Source organism: Astyanax mexicanus, chromosome 11, assembly GCF_023375975.1.
Source record: "Astyanax mexicanus isolate ESR-SI-001 chromosome 11, AstMex3_surface, whole genome shotgun sequence".
In the NCBI taxonomy this organism is placed as follows: domain Eukaryota; kingdom Metazoa; phylum Chordata; class Actinopteri; order Characiformes; family Acestrorhamphidae; genus Astyanax; species Astyanax mexicanus.
In genome coordinates, this window is record NC_064418.1 from 30,240,155 (window position 1) to 30,258,947 (window position 18,793).

The window sequence follows — 18,793 nt, forward strand, 5'->3', positions numbered from 1 at the left end:
AAGCAAACCTGGGCACTGTCTCTGGCCTGTGTGAGATTGTTGGTAAATTAAAAGGGAAAAGTAAAACTGTAAGTCGCGCTATCCGCACCAAAAACCGATGTGCACGTCTAAACGGTGTATTACGGTAGCCGCGTGCACAGCGGTGCTGGAGGAGCAGAGGCTCGCGCTTCTCATGCAGAGACTGAAAACAGAACAGAAACAAGTTTTACAGCTAAATAAACATAATTTACCAGATCTAATCAACAAATATACACCAGAAATACAGCTACCTATCTGTAAAACAGTCTTTATCAAATGATAGCACAAAAGTCTTATTAACATGTTAACAAGTTAACATTGTTATCTGTATTCATAATGTATGTTTCCAGTAATATTACTGAAAAATAAGACAAGAGTTTGGAGCTCTACAAAACAGGAAAATCAAAGGAATATTATAATTACACCACTAAATTCTTAAAGATTTCTTTCTCGTGTATTCGAAATGTTTCAAGTGATATTACTGTATCATTTTGGAGTAATGGTATGCCAAACTTAGGAAAAATCAGTACCACTTTAAAATAAGACTACCTTTATGAAGGGTTTATAAATGGTTTACAATTACTTTATTAATTGTTACTAATTAGGTTGTAAATGCCTTAAAAATAATTAATAATCAGATATAACACATACGTAGAAAGGGCAACAATATAGATGGCGGCTGGTTCACTATTTGGCAAACAACAGGTCATTGCTGCCCTTTCTGCGTATGTGTTATAACTGATTATTAATGATTTTTAAGGCATTTACAACCTAATTAGTAACCATTAATAAACTAATTGTGAACCATTTATGAACCCTTTATAAAGGTAGTCTTATTTTAAAGTGGTACCGAAAAACCTTTATTCAGATGTTAATAAAACAGATTTGATCACAATTGTGTGCTGTCCTCCACATTTCCACATCAGATTTTCAGCCTGAATTTAATGCACTTGTTCAAGCCCAAAACAGGCTAGATGTATTTCACTCAACACAAAAAAAGAACTGATGTCGAACAAACATACAAATGCATTTATTGAATGTTCTTTGTATGAAGTGATGCTGGTCTTTTGAAAATCTTTTTTTTTGTGTAAAGTTGTGTAGCTGATAGTGTAGCTACACTATATATATATATTTGGCAAAATCGAGCTAAGTGTGTTAGTCTTGCCCTCTAAAACTGTTACAATTTCTCATGTGGCCCCTTGGAAGCAGAGGAAACTGTCCTGCATGTTAATGTTAAACGTTCGGTTTGTGCACTGCTGTCTGTTCTTGGGTGTGTGTAACAAGCAGGGGTGTATGTGCGTTGAGTGCGTGCCGAACGCCTGTGTTGCCAACATGAACAATGAACGTCTGAAGGTTGACTGTTGTCTAGGTTAATTTCAGTCAATGGCACACCTGTGTTTTTCGTTGCCAGATAGCAATACGGCAGAAATTTACCTGAACATACCTCACTTCCAGACCAATACGTCCATCAGCGTAGATATAGTCACAAGTGCCTTTGCTATTTAAACAGCTCAAAGCATGAAAATAGACTGTTTGTGGGGTACAATATAGCAATGAGCATGATAGGGCCCTAAGTATGAAAATGCCCTTATACAATATGTTATCTATTTGAGAAAGTTGATAAAGGAGTCGAGTAATGTTGCCAGAACTTTTAGCATTAGAATCTTTATAATGAAATATATTTTGCAGGTGAGCAATTTATCAACCAATCTTATATTAAATTATGTTAAAACAAATTTATTTAAAGTTGTTTTTTTTCCAACTGATGTTGTGACATGCACTGCTATCGTAGGTGTCTTTGAGCGTATGTTCTTTTCTTTAAGTATTCACAGAAAGAAAAGCAGCAATGAGAAAAGGAACAGAAAGTAAGCTATGTTGGTGCACAGATAATAACTCATGGAGTTTAAAAGTCTTGGACAGATTTTCTGCACAGTTACTTGCAAACATGCTTGAAATTTAGTTTCACTAGGTGTTCTCTGTCCTCACTGTCTTTCATTTGTCCCTGTATTTATTGGCTATTTGCCCCTGTATCTCTCTCTCTGCAGGTGAGCCAGGATGGGAAAGCGCTGCTGGATGTTCTGCAGCGTCCGCTGAGCCCCGGTAACTCAGAGTCTCTGACTGCGACAGCAAATTACTCTAAAGCAGTGCACTGCATCCTGGACGTGGTCCACGAAGTTCTCCATCACCATCGCCGCCTCGAGAGCATTTGGCAGCACCGCAAAGTGCGTCTGCACCAGAGGCTCCAGCTGTGTGTGTTTCAGCAGGATGTACAACAGGTAAAGTAGACATGTACATACACGCACATTATATACACACACAGTTTACGCATATAGTCACCACTAAAAGATCCTTATAAATAATGCACTATCAGTAAAAGGAAATGATGCTATAAAAAAAAAAAATATATATATATATATATATAATAACGGCAAACAATTTATTGTTCTAAATTAAATGTCACAATATAGTATTGTTGATTTTCTGTGGAGATTTAAAATATTTTTTTTATACACACAATACATCCCAGCTTAGTTTCTTAAAGAAGAACTCCGGTGTAAAATTGACTTTTGGTGTAGTAAAAAAAGAAAAAGAGTACAAACCTTTGTTGAATAGCCCACTTCTAATCAGTACAGTGATGGCAGTTAGTACTCTTTATCATGCTTTACTACATCAAAAGTCGATTTTACACCGTAGTTTTCCTTTAACAGCTTTTTATGAATAATTTATTCTTATATAGGGCCTTTATAGACACCCAAGGACGCTTTACACAGAACTATTTACACTCGTCCACATCCACACTGTTAAAAAAGCACCAGCAAATCGTGCACAGCGTACTCTTAACCGGAAATGACAGTCCATCCGGCGGACTGCATCAGAGAGTCTGAGGATTTGACCCAGCACCAGGGCTATACATACATATACAAACACCAGGTATAGTATCATATTTTTGTAGACAATTAATGGCGTTTTCACAACAGCGATATTTGGTCCGGTTAAAATGAACTCTGGTTCTTTTGTACCGGACCAAATCCTGCTAGTGGAGGTGGTATCGGTACGGTCCCAAACCAACTTTGGAGTGGATCACTTGTGGTGAAAACGTGATCCGGTCTCGATCCGACCCAGCTATCAAATATACTCCTTTTATCTGAGCTAAACTGCTGATAAGGCACAGTTTAATCTGATATATTAGCAAGATAACGCTAATTACCACAGCTATGAACAAACCCTGTCTCTGCTGCTTCATGCTGTTTACACGTACTGAATGTGCAGCGTTCACTACACTACGTTTACTACGTCTCGTTGAAAACACTGTGTTTGAAGATATACACACTGGAACACGAAATCTTCTTGCTATATTTACTTTCTTGCTTACACGCCAGACAGCTCTGGCCAATCAGAGGAGACTTGTTTTTTTTTTTTGGTGCGCATTTTGGTGCGTTTAGGTTTATGCCTCTGTGAAACCAAACCAAACAGATGGAAAAAACACACCAAGTAAAGAACTCATTAACTGATCTGGACCATAGAAACGAACTACAGGTGTGAAAACACCCTTAAGGTATCCATGATTTTGGACATGGAGTCTCCACACAGATAGGGACTTGAACCTAAGACTCCAGTGCTGGGAGGTAAACATGCTAACCACTGAGCCACTGTGCCGCCCACGGTCATCTTTAATGATGGAGAGTGTGTTTTATAGGATCTGTATTTGTTCTGAGTAGGGCTGGCATCTCACAGGGCATCTCACGATACAATATTATCACAATATGTTGCTCACGATAATAATGACATCACAATACTGTGATTCTGCAGTACTCAGTATATTGCAAGACAATTCTCTATGATACTTCATGGCATCTGTGTTACTGAAAAGGATAAAAAGAAAATTCTTAATAAAACAAATACCAAGAATTATGGATTTATTGGTGTTGGTTTCACAGAATTTGACAACCAATATGCTTCAAAGCGGGTTTAACCTATTTAATTGATTAGCACTACCACATAATAGAGTAATGAAGTAGTAACTTCAGTAAGTCAAACTGGGGAATGAGTCATAAGGAGTTTAGAGCGCCTATGTTTCAATAAAAATATTGATATATGATACCACCTATCGAAAATGTATTGCAAACCAAAAATCATATGATATATCGTAATATCGTTATTTTGTCCCACCCCTAGTGCTCAAAGGGAATCTCAACCCTCTATTTGACAACATAGAAGAATACATTAAACAAACCATGTCTGAACAATACTGAAGTGTATTACTGCATTCATACTGAAGTTGATCATATCTACATACCGAATAAAGTACATTTTTCTGAGTAGAAGTGGATAAATGGAAACATTTGAAAGCCCTTCCTTAAGCAAATTAGACTTATGCATTTCTGTGAGGGACGTCGTTTGTTCTTGGTGTACCTAATTCAGCCCATACCAACACACCATACCTATATAAATGACATTTTCATATATACCATTCCTTCAAGAACTTACTCACACTGTTTTAATGACCTGTAAAACATTCCCCTCCAAACTTAAACAAATCACTTATTTGCTCAAGCTTCCTCACATGTTAATAAGCTACGATATATCCGTATAGAATAAACCCATACAGAATACCGTGAGGAGATTTGTCAACGGTTAATCATAAGTTTAGAGTTATGCATTTTTTCCCCTTTCAATATTTTCAGGGTTGGATTTGGGCCCAGAAGTACAGTTAATATCCCCTGCCTGAGCCCCTGACTCTGTGTGAGTCAGTGATGGCTGTGGGCCAGATTTCACCCCAAAGACACACTGGCTTTATCTGTGCAGTGAACTCGTGGGCCTGCGTTCACTCTGCTGCCAGAGCACAGCTGGCTAAACCAACACCGGGGGAAAGAAGTGAATCAATTTACATGATTCAAATGTGTCGCATATAAATCATATATGTTACGTGAACTCAGAACATAAACTTATTTAGTTTACTTCTTTTGGCCAGAAAAGTGTGAATATAGCATAGTTTATTCATGTGCAACTGTTTGACACGTTTGATACATCGATTCTAAATGCTTTTTTTTTTTTTTTTTCAGTGCACGAACCAAATCAGCATCTCAGAATAGACCACAAAAATGAATGGTTAATGTCTAGTTGTGGTCTCTAGTATGAATGAATGTCATGTGAGACATTTTGTGTGGGAAAAAAATGTTTACAGAGATACAGCCTTAGTTGTAAAGATGTAGCACTGACTGCTAGGTAAAGTTAACCCTTAAACTTCACTTTACATCAGACTCTCACTGCCAAAAGAAAGGCTGCTGGGTTCTCCATAACCAAAGAAATTATGAAAATACAGACTCAAGCTTGGATTCATTCCTTCTAATGAATGGTTTCATTCCTTTATTCAGTCTCTGTGTTAATAGTCTGTTATCATTCTGTTTTATATTAATTAATTATATTAATTATTATTTCATTTCCATTGCTACGCTGATGATGTCCAGTTTTACATTTCTACCAAATCCATCACTACTGCATCTCTTACTGTTCTGACAAATTGCCTCACTGAAATAAAATCCTGGATGAAAACCAACTTTCTCAAATTAAACTGTGATAAATCTGACATGATTATTATCGGTCCGAAATCCCTGACAAAAAACACAACAAACTTCCAGCTCACGATTGACAACTCTACATTGTCTCCTTCCTCAAACATCCGTAATCTTGGAGTCATTTTTGACAGTAATCTTTCATTTGACAATCATGTAAATCAAATCACAAAATCTGCTTTTTTTTTCATCTAAAAAACATTGCACGCCTTCGTCCATCACTTTCCTTTTCCTCCGCTGAAACCCTGATCCACGCTTTCATTACATCTAAAATTGACTACTGCAACAGCATTCTTTACGGCACATCTAACAAAATCTTAAATAAACTTCAATATATTCAGAACTGAGCTGCACGTCTCCTCACTCGTTCTCCCTCCCGCGACCACATTACACCTGTCCTCCAACACCTTCACTGGCTCCCTGTCACTCATCGTATTCAATTAAAAATTCTTTTATTTACTCACAAAGCTCTCCATAATCAGGCCCCTCCCTACCTCACTGACCCGCTTCATTATCATACTCCTTCCCGTTCACTTCGATCATCTGACGCCAATCTACTCTGCTCTATTTGATTTCTATTGTATGGTATTGATGATGTTGATGATGATGATGATGATGATGATGATGATGATTATTTCCTATGTATTTTCATATTGTGTTTTTTTTTATGCAATGTAAAGCGTCTTTGAGTATCCTGAAAAGCGCTATAAAAATAAAATGTATTATTATTATTATTATTATTATTATTATAAAATCTACCTTACAATTCTACTGTATTTTCCACACTATAAGGCACCGGATTGTAAGGCGCACAGGATTATAAAGGCTCGCTTTCAGTGAATGTCTATTTTCTGGTCCATTTTTTTATACATAAGCCGCACTGGATTATAAGGCACATTATGCATCACTAGTAAGGAACAGGGGTGTCGCCATGTTTTACTTTTAATTCAGCAGGTCTCTCTGCTGGGTGGTGATGGGGTGACTAACTAAGTTAAGTAAAGCTAAGCTAAATATTGTGAGCAGATTTGTCAACAAATCAACAACTGTAAACGGAAAAAAAACAGGACGATATTAGCTAGCAACTCGTAGCATTTAGCTTGATGTAACAAAGTAAACAAACAGGCTATAGTCCGATATACTCTCCTCTGATCAGCGAAACAGCTGATCAAAGCAAAAGAACTGACCACTGAACACAGACACGAAAGGGCTATATATACACATGGAAGGAGACAGGAAACACCTGGGAACAGGTAACAAAGGGCGGGGCTACAGATAAGCATGAGGGGAACACAGGACTGGGGCAGAGATGCGGAGGAAGACACAGGACCATGTGGAGGGGACCATGTGGGGAAAAAAACACAGGCACAAATAAACAAACAGGAGACAGACAGGAGAGACACAGAACAGGACGAAAGCATGTCCACATACCCATGAAAAATTTGATTAATGTCCTACCAAGGCAAAAAAAATCAGATTTCAGTCACTTCAGCCCACTTCATTAACCACTCAATTATGTTTTTCTTTAATCATTTTGAGGTAGATTTTGATTTTGTGACTTTTTTATTTAGAGTATTTTTAACAGTTACATTAACAGTATATTTTCTATCCTGGGATGTATGTTATGTCTTCTATATTGAGCATTAGAGATGACTGTCTGTATTTTCTTTAATAGCAGTCTTCTTTTCTCACTCTTTACACACCATAACACCAGTTAATGAAGCTCTCCCAGCCTGCCCTGATAAGTGCCTGCACATTAACATCATGTCTGAGAGTTAATTGCCTGAAACAGTTACAATGATTGACTTCATATGTTAGCTTAATTCAGGAATGCTAATATCCTGTTTACACAGATCTCACCCGGCTTACGTCATCCTACCGGTCTTCTTTGTACCTTGAGATGCTCCACATTTTTTAAATGTGTGTTTAAATGTTATTTTTCCATAGCAAATAATTGTATATTCACTGTTTACATGTTTCTGAAGGTTCAGTAATCTGGAGCGAGATCAGACTCTTTAACAGCTTTCTAAGTATGTGGTTGAATGTAGGTAAATAAGCAATGGCAGGTATTCAGCCTGAGAAACAGAACAGCTCACAGGAATGGTCTGGAGTGTATTCATTTGCTCGGCAGCTGAAAAGCTAAGTGCTGGACACACAGCGAGTCTGTCAGCCAACAGCACACAGTTTTCATTTTGTACAAACATCAGACAGAGCATCATTTAGATAAAGACGCTTATTATATGTGTCAGACCCGTCAGAGCTCAGCGCTGTGGCCGGGATGAGGGAAATTCCAGGTACATGAAGGGAGAAACACGTTGCTAGGCTTACACAAATCATGTTGATGTGTACACAGTCAACAGATGTAGGTGAAAGACTTAGGCTTACAGTTGGCTTACAGTAAGACATGCAAAGGATTCAGCTGGATTGCCCTTTTCAGTAGCGTATGCAGGGTTGTGATTGTTTTTGCATATTTAGCATATTTATTTTAGCATATTTAATTCTGTTGGGTGCTCACACTACCTTTACTTAAAGTGGCAGTCTGTATTAATTTGCTTCTAAACTTAAAGCAGAAGCGTTTCTGAGTGGAGAAGGAATAATATATTGTGTTTAATGGTACCAGTTTGCTGAAATGACTATCCCTGCTAAGCCTAATATATTCATTCTAAAAACTGGGGTGGCAGGTCACTTTTCGCGGGAGTTCTTCTGATCACTTCACGCGTCTTTACGTACTAACGTCACACGTACAGCTTCTAAAAGAGGATCTGGCTCAGTTTTACTGAACGCGAGCGGCTGGTGGAGCAATGGAGACTTCAGAAGGGGAAACTCAGGGCTCAGTAGCTTATTCACTCATAGAAAAAACAAAGTGTGCAGTTGTAATGAAGTTTCTGACTGAGCGCGCTCTCTCTCTCTCTCTTTCTCTCTCTCTCTCTCTGGCTTAACATAACCTGGAATTGAATTAATCCGCTCTAAAAGGAGACTTCATCGCACCCACCCAGTTTAAAATGATTCTTCCGCATGCATGGTGCAATTACCCATCCTCACCAGAGAGGGCTCTAAATCCCAAAACCTGATCAGCTTTAATAAAGGGTTTGTGCCATCTTTATTAATGTCCTTTGAATAATTGCTTTAAATGAATTATGGTGTAGGAATGTAAAATGCAATGGGTAACAAACAGCACTGCATAACAGAAGAATGCTATTTTACACTGGATGTAAAGTAACCCATGTCTACTGTCAGGAACCCACAGGACCACCACAGAGCATTTATTATTTGGCTGGTGGATCATTCTCAGCACTGCATTGACAGAGGGTGGTATGAAAGTGTGGTTTGTGCTGGTATGAGAGGATCCTGTACGGCAGTGCTGCTGGAAGTTTTAAACTCCTAAGACCTTGCTGTTAAAATAGTCTGCGGTGGTGGTCTGGAATGAGGTGTGTTTAGGTACATTTCTGGTGTGTTGCTATCTTGGCGGTGAAAACACAGATGCACCACTGACCGATTTCCACCCTGATTAGTTTATTTTACGTCATGCCCAAACACACCCATGATTAATTAATAGAATTAGTATATGTTTTTTGTGCGTTTTAAGCCACGCAAGATGTACTTTTTGCGTCCTCCTGATACCAAACACACACTGACACACACTAAATCAAGCTGTGTGGTTGAATTCAACTGTAGATTTCTAAAATAGGGCCCTCATTGTTGAGAATAGTCCACTAACAAGAAATATCTAGCTGACAGTGCCCAGTGGAAAGTGACCTGTAGGTAGCATCTCTGGGCGACGTCCTGTGACCAGCTGATTTTAGAGTGTATCTATGTTACAAGGTCTACCAGCTACAGTAGGTAGGAGTGTCTAATAGAGTTGGAAAGTGATTGGACGTAGTGTTTAAAAACTCCAGCAGCACTGCTGTGTCTGATCCACTTTTACCAGAACAACACACACTACTAACACACCACTAAAATGCCATTGTCACTGCAGTGCTGAGAATGACCCACCACTAAAATAATACCTGCTCTGTGCTGAATCAGTTCATTAAAGATCAGGGTGAGAGGAGAAAAATAATAAAGTATTCAGAGAAACAGAAAACAACTATTCCTGCATATATATGCTCTGTGGAGCTGAAGAAATGGACAGTAAGTCTAGAAACATAGACCATAGGTCCTAATGCTTTGATGTGACTATTATAATTCTAAAATAATCGATTTCTCATCTATTTCAGATTTTGCTTTCAGTATTTTAGCACAGTGTGCTGCTTGTTAAGACATTTAAGTGTACTCCACATCCCTGCAAAGGTTCTATTTAAAGTAATGTTTAGATTGAACAGGGCTGGCAGTAATCAAGCTTGAGAGGGACTGGTTTAATTGATCGTAATTATCATAAGTCGTAGTGTTAGAGGTTACAGGAGTGAGGATTTGGAATAGTGAGCTCATGTCTTGGTTTCTGAGAGTTTGAGGCAGAGCTTATTAATCCTGGCCTTAAAAAAACTATTAAATTGTACTGGAGAGTGGTCCTATAGTACTGCAGTTAAAGGGGGTTGAGATTCTGAGTAGAATCTCGACATTCACACTTATCTAGTAAAGCACTCTTTCCTCCACAGTTCCTCTCATCTCTGTGGTCCTGGTCCTCTCTGTAGTGCAGTAGGTTAGATAAGGCCAGAGCTCTGCTTTGTCTCTGTCTTTGTCCCCGTCTCTCTCTGGTGTGGTCTCTGCAGTATGAGGGTTATCAGTGGAACACATGAGTTCTTGTCGCCGGACTGCTCTGGCTCTGGTGATGTTGGTAACAGAGATAAATGTAGGCTGGTGGGCTGAGTGGAACACCAGGGGATCACAAAAAGGTCAGCAGCAAAGGCTCAGGCTGTACAGTATATTGCTGGTGTTGGGATTAAGAAATTGTACAGTTGTGTCAGTCCATATTATTTAGTTTCTAAACTGAAAGCAGAAGCATTTATAAGTGGAGAAGGGACAAAATATAGGGTTTAATGATACCAGTGTTCTGGAACGACCATCCCTGCTAAGCCTAATATATTTATTCTAAAAATTAGGGTGTCGGGTCGCATTTCGCAGGAGTTCTTCTGGCCACGTCACGCGTCTTTACGTACTTAAGTCACATGTACAGCCTCTAAAAGAAGATTCAGCTCAGTTTTTCTGAACGCAAGCTTCTGGTGGAGCAATGGAGACTTCAGAAGGGGAAACTCAGTTCAGTAGCTCTCTCTCTCTCTCTCTCTCTGACTGAACATAACCTGGAATCGGATTCATCCGCTCTGAAAGGAGACCGCATCCCACCTGCCCAGATTAAAATGGTTAATCTGCATGCTTGGTATATTATCATTCATTATTATTTGCACTTATAGGGTCCTATCGACACTATGTCGTGATGCTCTTTGCTATCTTACACCCCATCAACAGTCTATTTTTTTTTTTTACGCCTTGCACCCACGCCATTAAAATAGCTCCGGAGTTCAGGAATTAATGTACACTGATGGGCGTAGTGGTCTGGAAGTGAGAATCAGTATTTCCAGTCCTATTTCGGACTGCAATGAAATAAAAGTTAAAGTAAATGTAAGAAATGCTGTTGTTAGTGGTGGTTGATGTAGCGTAGTGGATAATAATACACTTTCTGTAGCAGACTTGGTTCTGATTGCTTGACCAGGCAAGCAGGTTTAAAGCTATGTTAGCCCACATTTAGGTACACATTTAAGTAGTTCTTTGAACAAATTTGAATTTATTTAGATTTAAAAAAAATATTTGGTAAAAATGATCATTAAATCTTTTTTAAATCTTTAAAGAGGTCTTCCTACTCACTGAGTTATTGTAATAAAAAATAATTCTGCATGTAACCAAAGGGGGTTCTTCTGTGGCATCATTCAAACAACCATTTGAAACATTGTATAAATTTGTACAAATGTGGGTCGATCTGATTTATTGATTTATTTATTTTTTCGTTTTAGATGCATCTACTATATTTATACATTAATTCTTCAAAAATAATCAGTGGAAAATGTTTTTTTTTTTTTTTTTGGTTATCAACGTAGAAGTTAATATTGTAAAGAATATTCCACTCTTTTACAGATATAAACTGACCTAAATCACAAGCAGGCTTTGACTTAATTTACTCAAAATGAATGTGATTTCAGCCGGACTGCCTTCTGTGTGTCTAGTTAAGATCAGGCAATGTCCCCTGGCATTATATTTTTATACAGATGAACACGACATAGTTCTGTAAAACCCTCATAAAGTCAAAATCCAATTGAAACCCGACGGCAGAAGAAATAAAACAAGACAAAATGATTTTGGATTTTTGAAAAATCTCCCCTCGGGGGCTTGAATCCTATTGTAGGCAGAAAACAATTAGCAGGTTTTGCGTGCCCACTCTCTCGGCTCCAGCGTTCCCAACTGTCTGCAAATCTGTTGGGCTTATTTTGCTCTCAGATGGGGGTTGTGGAGCGTTTTCCTGATTTTTTTGTTTTTTTTGTGTGTCATTCACAGGGGCAGCCCTGTCAACATGTTTACAGCATTCTTTTTCCTTGTCTTGTTTGTCTTCATTAGTTCCTGCTCTGTCCGGAAAAGGCATAATTAGGGCATATCCAACCGTAATCAGCCTGTTGTTACTCACAAATGTTTCTAGGAATCACAACTTCTGCACACAGAACCAAGATGCCAAAAATGCAGATGTTTGTCGGGAAGTGTTGGATGGAAGTCCGCGAAAATAGAAGATTTCCAGGCCAGTCGAGCTGCAACCTGGCCTGAAACGACACGAACACCATAACAAGTGACAACCATCACAAACATTTCTGCTCCGACCGCACGTTTCAATTTGTGTTTCTTGGTTTTTCTTGTTTGTTAATGTTTATTGAGCCTGAGTGAAGGTTTAGAACATTAGTCATGAGGACTCTTGGAGTGGGAGGGCTAAATCTTTGTAGTCATCGTTTCTGAGGTCTGTTTGGAGGGAGTTCAACTGATCCTAGGTCAGATCTCCTGCCCCTAGGATGCTCTTTAAACACCAGGAGTGCACTGGTGCTGTGATGTGTATGAAGTCATATCTTTAAACAGTGCAGTTATATTTAGCGGTGTGGTCCCTGTTCGTGCGAGTGTCTGACCTGTTTTTAGAGCATGCTGGAGATGCTGTAATCAGCCAGGCACACGCAGAAAGTCATCACAGCCCCTGCTGACGTGGTTTAGGAGCTTGCCTGTGTCACTCACACTCACACAAACAAAGCAGCAGGGCCTTTCCCATCTCCAGCTCAGCAGAGAGACACACATTATTACTGTGGGAAAGCGTCAGCAATACACAGATGCAGAAACACTGTTTTAAAGGTTCAGAAAGAACCATAACCAATTATTTTAAAGGGATGTGAGTGATGAAGAATTGTTACATTTGCTTTTTTATACATTAAAATATGTATGTTGTACACTCTCATACTATTTTACAAGAATAAAAAAGCTCTTTATCTAGTCTAAAGTAGACCATCAGTTACATCGCTTTATTTTGTCAAAATTTATTTTGAGTAAATGAACAGTAATTCTGTTCAAAATGTGAAACTCCTATATTATATTGATGTAAAACACACAGATTTATCTATTTTAAATGTTTATTTCTTTTATTATTGATAATTATGGCTTACAGCCAATGAAAACCCAAAAATCAGTGTCTCAGAAAATTTGATAAAAAAAAATAATATGATATAAGGCCAATTGGTACTTTAGGCAGTGTGGGAAGTGTGCCAAGTCCTGCTGGAAAATTAAATCCACATCTCCATAAAGCTCGTCAGCAGAGAGAAGCATCAAGTGCTGTAACATTTTCCCAGGAAAACACTGCACTGACTTTAGACTTGATAAAACACAGTGGATCAACACCAGCAGATGACATGTCTCTCCAAACCATCACTGATTGTGGAAACTTCACACTAGACCTCAAGCAGTTTGAACTGAGTATCTCTCCACTCTTCCTCCAGACTCTGCTCTCCAAATGGATTTCCAAATTAAAAGCAAAATTTATTTACTAATGATTGGAGAGTCATGTCATGTAAAATATAGGACAATATAAGAGAAGACAAGCAGGCAGTTAGACAGGTGTGCCACTCTAGAGCTGTGAAGCAATGTAACCATCTGTGTATAAAAATAAAATGTGTTTTTATGTAGTGTAATTCTACTGCTCTAGGTGGCACAACAGTCTAATTGTTGCTCAACAAATATGAGGAGATTCAAATGTCAGTGGTATCTCAGTGCTCCATTGTGAAATGTTTGGAGACACAACATGATATGGGGGTTGTAACCTACAGATAGAAAAAAATACAGTAAAAAACAGTAAATATATTGAGGGTCAAGAGCCACAGACTAGAGATTATTTACTGATGTTTTTGTGTTGGTTTAAAAATGTGAGCCCTAATGACATACTTTATTGTCTTAAGTTGGCCTGCTAAGGTAACATTATGTTGTGTAAAATTTGCACCACAAAATATCAGCTTTTTAAGCTAATCAAGCTGGGAATTGGGTGATATTTTACCTCATTGGTCTACATGCTTCTTCTACATGCTTCAGTAACAGTTCAGCTGGTTCAGAAATGCATGTAAAAAGCGTGTCTTTTAAGAGCGACTCAAATATATATATATGCAAATAATTTGATAAGTTGATTACTCTTGAATAAAATATCACATCAACATCAACACACTTTAATCATGTAAATGCAAAGATTTTTTTATATACATTTTATATACATTCAATATGAATTTGTTTATGAATTTCCTGTAATAGTAAACAAACTGCAGCCAAGTCTGATTCCTTGAGTTAAACTACAACTGAAATTGTTTATCTAGAGCTTATACACACTCCCCAACCCACCCAGATGAGCTCATCTCTTCAGACACACATCATTTCATCACGCACTGCTGTGTTCATATTTAACCTCACACACGGACACACGCTTATTCATAGAGATGCTCTAAAACAAAAAAAAAAACTCCAGTATGGCTTGGGTGGGATTTAGACTGGGGTCTCTGAACTCGTTTCCCCCAGCTCGCCTTTTCTGCTATTTATAAACACAGTTCCTCTGCAGACCTTTACTCAGTGCAGGGTGAGTGACAGCGCACATTAATAGAGCTTCAGTTATGATGATGCAGTCGTGCTGTGGTTTATGTTAGCTCAGACTGTGTACAGTGTTGGTAAAATCAAAGCAGGGTTCCAGCAACGCTGCCCTCTGATGCAGCCGCTGATGAAGTGGCTCCTGTGTGTAGTTTGACAGAGGGACAGTGGTGACGGATCGCTCAGCCTGTGGCAGAGAGAGGGGACAATTACGGTCTCTGAGCAGTCGATTGTTTGTGTCTGTAGCAGAGTTTTAAAGCCTTGGCTGCAGCTAAGGTGAGCTGTGTCTCTTGGAAGCTATGGCATAAAAGTAGGGTGACCAAACGTCCGTATTTCCCGGGACATGTCCGTATTTCACCAGGAAATGTCCTGGTTTTTAAATTACCTTCATTGGACCATTAAATTTACAGGCACTAGGGCACTACGCACGTCGCTGCGTGTGACATAATCCCTGAGCCGCCTCAGTGAGAGCAGTAGACAGCGTGTCAGAGCACGCCAGCACGGCAAAATAAATGAACCCATAGAAAAATTTTCCTTTGCCTATGTCTTTAAATTAACCATTAAGTTTTTTTATTTGTTTGTTATGTGTACTATTTATACTCATTCTTTAAGACTGATATATGTATTCCGCTTGAAAATGTACAGAAACAAATATTTGGGCCAAAATCTAACAAAATAATTTATTAATTTATTGACTAATAATTTTTAGTCAAACATTTTCACTTGTTAAATATTTAACACGTCCCTATTTCTGCCTCATTTATAAAGAAGTCTGGACTGGAAAACACCTGTTATTTTAATATTTTAATATTTATATATATATATATATATATATATATGGAGAATGTAGACATAAATGGAGCATGTTTTGGGAATGTACCAGTGTTTATATATTACATCAAACTTGTTTTATTCTTTTTTTAATGAGTCGTTTAATTTGTATGAAATGAAACCTTTACATTTTTGACTGTAATCATCCTAAATAACAACGTAACAATTAAAATATATGTTTTTCTATTTGTCTTTTTGTCAGGTGATGGACTGGATAGAGAACCACGGCGAGGCCTTTCTGAGTAAACACACAGGAGTGGGCAAATCTCTGCACAGAGCAAGAGCCCTGCAGAAACGCCATGATGACTTTGAGGAAGTAGCTCAGGTAACACAATCCACCCAGTTCGTTTAAATCCCACCACTTCCTTTACCAGCACTAAGATTAACATACAGTATATGTCTACATGTTTATGGACACCTCTTCTAAATAAAGTCATTCAGCTTCTTAACATTATAATTATAGCTGATCCAGTAGTTTCGCAATAACCTTACTGACCTTAATTATGCTCTTTTAGAAAAAACAAAACCTCAAAAGAAAGCTACTAGAAAGCTTTCAGCAAAACAAAGGGCCCTATTGTATAGTGCACTGGTCAATTGCACATTGCACAATTTGATTTAGGACATGTCTGTGTGTCTTTGGTATCGTAAGCGCACTAAAAATGTTGTATATGTAAATATGTAGCTCAAAACTAGCAAAAGGCACAAACTAATTCTCTTAATTAATTATGGGTGTGTTTTTGGTGCAACGTGAAATAAACCAATCAGTGTTTCAGTCCTCATTCCCTTTAAGAGCCAGATGCACTATGACTTTGGCACATTGGTATCTTAACAGTCTGGTGCTTTTGCACATCTCAGCAGAGGAAACTGATCTGCGTGTTCATACAGTGAGATAGGGGTGAGCCATATTTTATTGTGCACAATATTATCGTCAATTTTTTTTAATATTGTGAATGATATTATACCCTGAAATATTGTACCATATCACCCATTTCTTATTATCACATCAAAGTACTACTTTTTCTGTTTTTAGCAAAATTCACACTGTTCTTATTTTCCATTATATATCTACTACAGATTATATCTGTCCAGCATAATTTGTTTTACTTTAATCCTGGATAAATGGTATTGGTAGATATTGGTAGATATTGGTAGTGCTATCTTGTACACTACAGTGCATCTCACACTGTCTCACACATTTTTGAGGCGTAGACAAATCCTGTATTAATCACGGTATAATACTGATTATACCACAGTTAGTTCCGACCTTGCAATGTGATTGGCTGAGAGGCGTTCTATGAATGACATTATCAGCCGGTAATGCACTTTAGCCGAAGCTCTCCATGTATTACTCCGCCACATATGGGTAACCTCACAATGATGCAGCGCTTACAAACCAAATACAAACCAAATGCTATATCATTAAACACCACTGGAATGCGGTCCCACAAATACGCATTGTTACACACATTATCAGCCACCAATATCAGGTTAAGAGCCCTCCCTCTCATGTATTATTGCTTAAATAATAGCTTTATAATGATGAGTGAATCAATGCTATAAAATATATTAAGTTAATTAGGTTATAGTCCTTACTGTGCTGTAAAAATCGAACAACATGATTGAAACCCACAGTCTGCCTTACACTGATGACATCCTATACATTACAGAGTAATCCCTCTACACTGATCAGTCTCTAAAGGCAAACTGAAGCACTGAAATATTTAACCCACTCTAATACTGTATAACAGCTGTATAATACCTTATTAATCCTATTAAAATATTTGAATCAACATTTCTTACAATACTGTAAGAATTCAACACGTCCTGGGAATCCTTGGAACTTTATCCTCACTACTTCAGGGTTTATGATTTAATCATGTGAAAGTAACACTGTATGACAAGCCAATACACTATTTATCAAAGCAATATTATGATTTTTTTTTTATACAAAAATTTTTCAAAATAAGGTCTTTCCAAAACATCTCAGACCTTAAATTAACTGCACAGCATGAGCAGAGACACTATTCTAAGGTCATTAGAGTAAAAACTTTATAGCCTATCATTTTATCAGCAAACTTTAGTCAAATTAAATCATGTTTCTTTCCAAAGACTCTTTGGAAACGTCTCTACCGATCTGTGCCACACAATTACCAACGTTCCCATCAGACACAGTCCACAGCTGGCTGACTTTAACTGCTGTTTAACTGGTTCTGCTATTACTTAGTGCGAGTATGAATGCAGCTCACAAAACACCCAAGGTTTTACACCTCTAATAGGTACTTGCAAGAGGTTACTAGGTGTCAGGATTGAGGGTAAAAGTGTGAAAAGCTTTCTTTTCTCCATCTGAGATGCTTGGGCAAAAATTACTCATTTTATATTGGATTTTACAGCTCTTGGCAGGCAGGACCCTGGTCTACAGCCTGTCGTGGTCGGCCTCAGTAAGATGGAGGCCAATCCCATAAGTCTAGCAACGGAGACATGCTGGAAACCATCCACACTTATCCACGGCATAAGCCCAGTCTTCCCCCCTCTCTCTCGCTCAACAATGCTGCAGTAAAGGCAAATGGAGCGTTTATACTGATGTAGTCCCATTGAAAGTTATTCTACTAATATAAGAGGGATTGTTTTACTATATTAAGTACAGTCCTCTTATTACCCATTGTGCTAAAATAGCATTTGACCTTTTTCTTTTATATGCACGGCACGTTTTATAGTGTGCAATTTCACAGGAGGAGGCCATCTTTCTCGGAAAGAGCGTTATAGCTGTGGACTTCTATTTTAGAGCTGATTAAACACAGGAAACTGCTGCTTTTACTAGTATTTATCACCTTTATGACCTGAAACAGGTGACTGTGTGCGGCGCTGCTAGAGATAATGTTTGTTTATATTGCAGTGCTCTGGGGAATGAAGCTGCCATTCAGTGCAGTGGGAAATCCAGTGGGATGCTTAGGGAGAATATATACAGGGGTTGGACAATGAAACTGAGACACCTGGTTTCAGACCACAATAATTTATTGTCCTGACGGACAGTTCTGGTGGAAACAGGAGAGTTAAGGTGCACATTGAATTCTGCCGTGATTTGAGCAGCCATGAAACCTCCCACACTAAAATGACAGGTGTTTCAGTTTCACTACTTTCTGAACAGTCTTCACAAAGTCTATCATGGCCTGAATACATATTCAGTTCTTTACATACAGCTGTATGTTCCCAATATGTATATATTCCAGTACAGCCCAACCCATCCATATTACACGTGAGTATGAATGTACGCATATGTAGGGTTGATATGATTAATGTTA

The 18,793-nt window shown here is 38.3% G+C and overlaps 1 protein-coding gene across 2 annotated transcripts in view; it reads left to right on the forward strand.

The window, feature by feature from the left end:
- Nucleotides 1-18,793, forward strand: part of kalrna (kalirin RhoGEF kinase a) — a 320,295-nt gene that overhangs the window by 162,190 nt on the left and 139,312 nt on the right. For both annotated transcript variants that reach the window (XM_007253494.4, XM_049485020.1), the window contains exons 9-10: nucleotides 2,064-2,294; nucleotides 15,697-15,819. In XM_007253494.4, the coding sequence (XP_007253556.3) occupies nucleotides 2,064-2,294; nucleotides 15,697-15,819 (354 nt within the window). The remainder of the gene's footprint in view (nucleotides 1-2,063; nucleotides 2,295-15,696; nucleotides 15,820-18,793) is intronic.